The sequence below is a fragment of the Morone saxatilis genome, unplaced genomic scaffold, assembly GCF_004916995.1.
Source record: "Morone saxatilis isolate NCDOM2014 unplaced genomic scaffold, NCSU_SB_2.0 Contig8, whole genome shotgun sequence".
In the NCBI taxonomy this organism is placed as follows: Eukaryota; Metazoa; Chordata; class Actinopteri; family Moronidae; genus Morone; species Morone saxatilis.
This window is the reverse complement of record NW_023340257.1, coordinates 2,540,618-2,549,763: the sequence shown is the minus strand read 5'-3', so window position 1 is coordinate 2,549,763 and position 9,146 is coordinate 2,540,618. Positions and strand designations below refer to the sequence as shown.

The window sequence follows — 9,146 nt, the reverse complement described above, 5'->3', positions numbered from 1 at the left end:
GTTAGCCTGTAAAAATCTATAGATTAGCTGCATCATTGTTTCATTGGTTCAAAGCGTGTGAAAAAAGTAGCGGCTTATAGTCCGGAATTTACGGTATATATTGGTTGTCTATCAGGTTATGATGTTATAAATGTGGAACAGAATGTTTCTTTAGTCTGACTGTTGAAACATTTAGTGTAAGTTGGGCTGCAACAAGAAAGAAACGGACTCAAAGACTTAACTGATCTCAAATACAGTGATGAAAAGGGATGAAGTCATAAAGTGAAAGGAGCCGAGCACACTCAGTTGGATAGACATCTCTGTAACTCCACGGTTTTACTAGATTTGTGGTGACAGTGGATCTGGCTACAGCTGCCTTGTCTAACTCATTCTTTGGCTCCCTTCTTTTCCCATGACCTCATCTACAACCACAAACGTAGAACATGGCAATTGTTTCCGGGTCATAGGGCAACATATAAAGTCAAAGAAAATTCTAAAGAGATCAGCATTTTGGTAGTTGTATCCTTATTAGGTACAACATTTTAAAACAGTTCAACAGTTCAAATGATCAAATGTGCTTAAGCCATATTGTCTAGATGTTGGTATTATGAACAGGTTTATCACATGATTTCTTCTTAATGTAGTATGGACTTTATGGTTAAGAAGGGGGTGGTACTTCAAGCACAACAAGTAGGTTCAAGCTCATGTGTCAGCAAATATCACCACTGCTGAAGAGTCCTTGGGAGAGTCTCCAGTGCTTTGGCGTCACTGGAGAGAGGCCAGAAAAAATAGCATTCCTCTATAGCCTTGAATTATTTATCATTGTAGCTGTGTATGTTGGCTTTTGTCAAATCACTTGTTTGTTTGATGCCTTTGTCCCATGGGCCAAATCCCAAACTCCAACAAAAATATATCACCCCCTGATTTTTTTCAGAAATCTACTGAAGATAAACTATATTTATATAAAACTATAAATACAAGGCTCAAGTTGATGCTCTACTAACATCCCATTAAGAGAGGCATGCAAAACAAGGCTACGGTGCCTCGTTCGGAAGTGTGCTGTTTGAACAGTGCATAGTGCTAAAACAAAGTCAAATAAACTTATGAAGATTAATAACACAAATAAATAATATAAATCACTTCATATGAAAGAAACAGGTACAGTTTTAATTCCACAGGTTTACCCTGTTTGACCAAAACCAAGTTTGTGTATACATTAGAGTTGGCACAGAAGAGATCCAATAGTATAAGGTGCTGATACTGACGTAATTCACTCAATATTATTGGATAGTTCAGGTATTGGAAGCAGCCGCAGTTTCAGTGCTCCATCTGTGTCTACACAGAATGAGTTCAGGCACAGTGCTGAGTGTAGGTCAGCCATGTTTTGGCAGCTCTCAGAGCCCAAAACACAATCACTGTAGTTACGCATGTGAAAAGGTAAAAATACAGTCTAAACATGGGTGAGACACTGCATTTAGGGCTGCAACTAACGATTACTGTTATTATCGATTTCTCTGCAGACCATTTCTTCAACTAATCGATGAATTGTTTGGTCTAAAATGTGTCAGAAAACAGTCCTTGTTGACATACTGAATGTACCGTTTTGTCTAACCAACAGCCCAAAACCTCAAGATAGTCAGTTTACAATGATATAAAACAGAAAAAACAGCAAACACTCATCATTCATTTTCTGTTGCATTCAAACATTACTGAAACAGGACACTGTGTGTCGTGTGTGGTCATTTACATCTCTTGTCTTGTACTGTACAACAGAATATACCTTCGTGTATGTGAGTCTCTTTCAGCAAAATAAATACAAACATGAGCTGCTATTATGCCTCACTGCAGTAAAGGCAAAAGGCATTTCGAGGGAAAATTGCTCAATGAATGCAAAGCTTTTTTAATAAAAAACATGAGTGTTCTCCTATGCAGACAATACGAAAATGTGGCCTAAATGTCTCCAGAGGATATAGAGTGTGTTCTGGTGCTACGTGGCAGGAAGAGGGTGGTAGCAGGGGGGGGCAGACAGAGGCGAGGAATGAGGTTGCACCCCTTCAGTGTTTCCTCAATGACTTCCAGAGGCCAACCTCCCAAATCACTGAAACCAAAACATCTCTGACACCAGGCAGGGCCATTAGGACACATTCATACAGTACAGTAGTGCAGACATAATCTCATGTGTTTTAACTCACTAATGAGTAGGTTCCTCGCTGTGCACAGCAGCAGGATGTTGAATTTCCAAATAGATGTAATGATGGAAAGTCTGGAGGCTTTGTGAAAACATACAAAGGATACATTTTAAGGCCAGAGGAGCATGCTTATTTTCATGGCCTGCATGAAGTTAGTAAATAGAAAATGATACCTGCGACTTGACATACTGCTTCCTACATGTCATTTTTCGGCAGGTTAATAGCTGATCCATATTTTCTAAGTAAGTAGTCAAAGGCTAAGTAGACATAGTAATGTCCAAGCCCATTTCTACTGCACTGGGAAATGTGACGTATGGCAGGCCCCGTCCACAATGTGGAGCTTGAGTGGCTGGCACAGATCACAATTTATTTAACCCCCATTACATCAGAAATGAGCTAGTTTTTGACCCTGCAGCTGTAGAGGAAACATGTAGTGACCTACATATGAAGCTTCTGCAGAAATTGCTGCTCATTATCAGAATCAACACAGATACATTTGCTATCACAAAGATATGAAACAGCTTCCTGACATTGCATTCCAAATGGGTTAAGTGTCCAAAATGTCAAGGAACCTCTGACAAAAAAAGAACTGAAAATGAGTCACAGCACGACCCTGATGGTGATTTAGTGTGTCCTTACTGGTAGTGACCATTTTAGAGTTCTGGAAGTAAACACACAGTGGTACAGAGAGGAGGCCATTGACCCCCATTTTACAAGGCAAGGCACTCAACTTTAATAGAAAAAACAAGAAACAAGTAGAAGACAATAGAGCTATTTCAGTTTGAGGGAACGTCTTAAAGATAAAATATATTCTTGAACGACAATGCCGAGGCCTATATTCTAATTATTCTGAAATTAAAGACTTCTGTCTGGATGTAACAACATGGGCAAGTCTCTCCCAGAGCTACAAACAAGAGAGATCAAAGACACGGTGACAATAGCTAGAATTATGCTTTACTCTGTGGCAACAATTACTACAATTACAGTGCATAAAGTTTGCCTAAACTTGACCAAGTTAGTGTACAGATTCCATCTAATTAATCAGGACCACTAATGACTCACTAGCTTTAATCTACAACCTAGTTTTCTCTATAGGATTCAAACTATCATTAAGACGAGTAAAGTATGAGCAAAGAACAAGATATCAGGGCTTAGCGTCTGGGCTACGGAAAGGAACAAGGAAATATTTGTAGGAGCTGTCAGCGTTACTTACTTGGAGAGAGACACTCCTCCAGCTTTCCCAATGAGCTCCTCATGGTGGAGGACGGCATCATTCCAAGGAATGTCAAGGAATTTCAGAAGTGTCCTCATCCATTTCTCAGGATGAAGAACCAACTGTTCATAGTGCACGGGTAGGCATTTGTCTGCTGCTTCCAGGCACTGAGTGTACATGGTCTCTATGGCCCGATTCCACTTGGTCAGGCAGTCCCGGTAGCTGCCCAGGTCAAAGCCGGCAATGGTCACCTTCCGTGAGATCATGGAGTGGACTGAAGCCCGGCCATCACGAATCATGAGTACAAACTTGGCACGGGGAAAGATCTTGGCCAGGTAGGAAAGCGACTTCAGTGCAAAAGGGTCCTTGTTGCAGAGAAAGTTGGCGGGCTCTCCGTGTTTGACGATGATTTCCAGCAGGAAGGCCTGCATAGCGGCGTCCAGCACCTCATCAGTCACACCAGCCTCGTCCAAGCGCATTTTCTCCCGGCCTGAGCGGCTCCACATCTGCTTCATGGCCAGGATACGCGGGATGACACGGGTTTCTTCGCCACAGCGCACCTCAGGGTGGGCGTCCAGCATGGCTCGCATTAGCGTGGTCCCACTGCGGGGCACTCCACCAATGAAGATGAGTGGCATGTCTTTGTTGTAAACAAAAGGCGTGCTGAGATTCTGGCCTGTCCGCAAGGTGGTCCGCATGCTGCCTCCCAGGGCTGACAGAGGCAGGATCCCGCCTGGCTGGCTGCGCTCCTCTATGCGATGGTGGCACTCCATGGCATGGCGGCCCAGGTAGAAGACTGTGACGGAGCTGATGACCAGGCAGGCCACCAGCAAGTTCTGTTTCAGCTTGCCAATCATATTGTAGGCCACAGACGGAAGAAGACAATATCACCACAGGGGCAATTTAGGGGGAGGGATGGGAAAAAGGAACTGAAGGGTAATTAAGGTTCCCACCCTTTATGGTTGTTTGCTGGGAACCGGGCATGGATCAAGCTCCCTAGTGCACAGCAGGCGTCGAGTCCCCAGCTCCATGAGGCCTGGATTGTGGCACAAAACACAAAAGGCACAGTTAGTTCTGATAATACAGCAGGTCAACATTCATCAAGCAACAAAACCTAATAAAAAAAAAAAAGATTTTAAAATAATCGTGTGACAGATGTCAGGCATCAGGACACTCCACTGTATTCATTGCATACATATAAAAAGCATCTAGAAATTTGTCAGTAAGAGTGATCACCACATTCCCTTTATTTGACAGGCCTTTTGATCTCAGGCCAACATTACTGTGCAATTTTACTTTGCAAAGAGGCTTGAAGCACAAAGTTGACACAGTAATGCTTCAAACACAATTATGACAATGCAGTTGCCACCAGAAAAACTAAATTAACTCCGTCTCACAGACGTTTTATGGAGGGTAAGTAGAGAGAATTGAAAGATAAATGACTCTCTGCTGACAAGACATGGAGAATGTCGAACAAAAAATCTATGTATTTAACCAAGGATTGCTCCTTACATCTTACATCACTTTGACTCTCTGGTAGTGCATCATCTGTGACACTTAGCCTTAGGCTCTAAGTTTGACATAGGTCCACACACAAACTTTTCGAAAGATTGTTGTGTGTACACATTGCCCAAACAGACACACAAACGTCCCAAACATAAATTCTACACACTGCAGTGGGCTGGCTGACAGCTTTTCCTCTGCTGTAAAAGTTGTAGGCTTACTACAGCTTATTCGTTGGAGGGTTTTCTCTGTGCTGGCGCTCCAGCCAGTCACCTTCCTGAACAAATGGCCTGGCTGGGGTTGTGGGGGTGGGCTGACAAGCCTCGGCAGGCCAGTGCACAGCAGTGCCTCACTTACAAACCACATATTCAGTGTGGATTTCTATTTGGGTTAACCTGACCTGGATTGAAAACACTGAGAAAAGTGGCAGGTAGTGAGTCATCTACAACCTTATTACCTTTGACCTTTGACCTTTAGCGACCAGTGTGAGCTGCAGCAACACTGATACAACTTGTCTCCAACTACACAAGACTCAGACAATGAACCCAGCCCTGTCATTCTCTGAAGATATGGTGCCCAGTAACTCACACAACAGTCACATTTTCACAATCGATTGAGAGATCCAATTGAAAGATCACAGCTGAAACATGCCAATGATGCCAAATTACCTTGTCAAGTAATAAGATTCAGTTAACTTGCATCTGAGAAACCGGGTTCTAGTGTGCCATTTAAACAAGAAACCCGATTTCTGGGTAGAGGATCAGAGATGTATAACCAGGTTTCTAATTGGCTTTTTATGAGCATCTGCCTGACAAGGACTACAGACAGGGAAAGTACCGCTGTCATAGCAGAGCCAAAGGAGGAAAGGGGACATTGCAAGTCCTCATATTTGTAATTCAAATGACATTTTATTCAAAGGTCGAGCTTTAAGTCTAAAAAAGTGCATTTCCAGTGCTCAACAGTTGACTGATGTAATGAAAAAGTAGGCATAGTGGTGCTTTGAGCTAAATGCTAATGTCAGCATGCTAACATGCTCACAGTGACAATTCCAACATGCAGATGTTTAGCATATTAGCCAGTTAGCACAAACAAAGTACTTCTGAGGTTGATGTGAATGTAATTTGTTTGGTCATAAATCAGAGAAGTAGACAACTTTGCAACTGATGTTAAGTGATCACCAAAGAAAGAAATATTTGATAGCAATCCATCCTAAAGTTGTAGAGACATTTCACTAAAAAATCACTAATGTCTACCTCATTTTGTCTATAGAAGAAAAGTCAGAGCATACCTTTGAAATATTTCAGTGTAGACAGAGTTACCAGTTCATTTTGTTATATTTTTCATTATCATTATAGCGACTAATTAACAGCTATACATTTACACTTACACTAGTTTTGCTCAAGCACTCTAGCACTCTCCAGGTTTGGTATTAGGAGTACTCCAGCCATTGCTCTTAAGAGCCTAGACTCAGAACTGGGCCAGATGCATACAACTGTGTATATACAAAGACTTAAATTTGTATAACCCGTACATAAGGACACATTTTTCCCACACAGGGACTAGTAAAGAATAGCTTCATGTATGGGATCTAAGAATTCAATGTCTTAATAACACAACCATAAGAAAGAAATCCAGTCACCCTATGCTCTGCTGTCTGTTTGCACACGCTCCACATCATCATAAGCATGATGGTTAACAGGCTCTGTGAGCATTGTTCTGCCACAGCAGGGACTGTTCATCACAGCAAAGCAATGAACCCAGTGCAGCTGACTCCCCCTTTGGTATCTGAGAGACTTGGCTGCATCTCAGTCTGGGGAGAGCACAACAGAATGACGCAAGACACTGTCATCTTCTTTGTTTTAACTCATGAAGTTTTAATTAGCAACTTTGTTCCTTCCCAGTAAATACATATCTGCTGAGTGGCCCTTTATGTCCTGGACTATGTGAAGATACAAGTCTGAAGATACATGGATATCCCAAGGTCTTCACATACCCCTATGTTTAGAAATGCTTTTCAGAGTACATGTTTGGCAGGCAACGTCAACTGCTTGGCAAAAGGCCCGGAAATCAACAATTTCCATCTGTGCTCAGCCCTGACAAAACCACACACTGGCTAAAACACAAATCTTAAAGACATGGATATGATAAATAGCAATTTAGAAGGCTAACTTTCAAAAATATATCATAATGTCAGTTACCTAGTGTTTAAAATTGTTGTTAAAATTATACATATTAGCAGCCGGAATTTTACATTTTAACAATTCCTAACGTGTGCGTCAAAATCCAACTTTTATAAGGGAGTTCGGTCTAGAACGCTTCCTATTTGAAAAGTGTCCCTGAGATAGACTTTTGTTATGAATTGGCGCTATACAAATAAAATTGACTTGAATTGAAGTAACTCTAGTAACACAAGCTAAAGTGCATCATATGTCAACAGTCTCCTCATTGTGGCTCCTCAACTCGTTCAACCTCTGTTGTAGCTGCACTCTTTCAGTGGGAGAAGACCATGGCAAAGAGAAGCGGACAGTTTCAAAAATGTATGTAAATTACTATTAAGTGCTGGTTACTGGATCAGATACGCATCAGATAAATTGAAAACAGACTCACAACACTGTTAATTTGTCTGTTATATGCGTGTGATGTTCTTTCAGCCATGACCAAACCGGTTTGCTGCTTCCTGTCTGGCGCTGGAGAGAGATTGCTCTCACTGGCTCTAGCTCATTGCATGGCTCCCCACCACAAACGCAAATTGCTTGTGAAAAATAAGGTGTAAAAGTGTGCTACACCTGTTAATTCAATATATTATAATAATATATTACACATTCAATCAACATTTCATAAATTATGCTGTTTATCTCATTTTCTGGTTTCTAAATGTTGCAATCTAACAAAATATACAGCATGTATTTATTGTTTAAACATTGTAAGCAAGTACCACAATGATAGGCTATCATAGTTAGCTGATGCTACTTTGAAACGAAATGCATTTATGCAAAAAGATAAGTAATGTACCGAGTATCACTGAGTCAGTGTGTGCTCGACAAGATGCCAACTAACTGAAATAAGTCCATATATTCTGGAGCACTGTATTTGAATCTGTTGAGCCTGTTTGAGACAGATCAGGGTAGGCCGATGCATCACTCTACCATCTGTTTCCCCTCTGACACCATGTTGCCAACTTCTTCTCAGTGGGTTACTCCTGCCTAATGAGCCAAGTGGTTGTTGTTGCTTTTAAGCAAACATCCTTGGCTGTTAACTCGTAGTTATACAAAGTGAAGAGCATTTCACAGCAAAACATTACAGCTAATTCCTTGCATTAGCCTCCCTGTGAGAGGGAGCTCATGCAAGACTAAGCTGCAGATAAATGCTTCAAGTGTTCCCTCTGCACTGTGACTGCCGAATGTAGAAAATGTGTAAATACTGTATAAAAAGGTTCTTACAGTGCAGCATCTGACAATGTTTATTTCTTTGTTTTCCTGTCGTCAGACTTTTGTCTTTTCTTTCAGCCCACCCACACAATCACATCTCTGTGTCTTCTCCTTGGTGATTCAGTGTTACAGGGAGGGGGAAGTCACAAAGCGTGCCAGGCTGCCAACACCTTTAGTTTATTAGTGGTAGTACAAGAGGGGCCTGCTGTTTCCCCAAGGCTGTTGCAACTGGCCTATAAGGGAAAGTCCGCCTTCTGATTCACTTTTGCAGTTAGCGGATATCAGTCTGGGAGGTTGAGTGCACTCCAGGTATGTCTCACTGAGATTTAACATCATGTTTTCTAGGAAGACCTTACCAAACTGCAGCTGCACAGAAAGATATAGACAGACACACAACCAAAAAATGACACAGCATACTAAACAGGGTTGTAAGAAAATATCTATCTATTTGTTTTGTGAGATTGTATTAATTGTCTCAAACACTGTTTTGATTTTTGCTTTTAAACCCGTCATATAATGCCCCTTATCGTGATAATATTGTGTATCGCAATAATTTTGGCGAAGATAATGGTGACATGAAATTTTAATTGCTTTGTTAATGCCCACCACTGACATCTGGACAAATCAAACTAACTACATGCATGGAGCACCCGTAGCGCCTTGTATTACTTTTCAAAAAAATGGCTCCCAACATTCACTTAAAAGAGCCAACTCTTTAAACCGGCTCACACGCGACCGACACATCACTACAATACACTGCCCTAATACTAAATAACTGAACTATTAGGGCTGGGCACCGAGCCATCCGGATAATCCGGATAAATACTTTATCGT

General features: G+C 41.5%; 1 protein-coding gene across 2 annotated transcripts in view; it reads right to left on the bottom strand.

Annotated features, from left to right (window-relative positions):
• Nucleotides 1-9,146, bottom strand: part of tpst1 (tyrosylprotein sulfotransferase 1) — a 47,497-nt gene that overhangs the window by 27,363 nt on the left and 10,988 nt on the right. For both annotated transcript variants that reach the window (XM_035680313.1, XM_035680314.1), the window contains exon 2: nt 3,382-4,417. In XM_035680313.1, coding sequence (XP_035536206.1) covers nt 3,382-4,238 — 857 coding nt within the window. In that variant the 5' untranslated portion in view covers nt 4,239-4,417. The remainder of the gene's footprint in view (nt 1-3,381; nt 4,418-9,146) is intronic.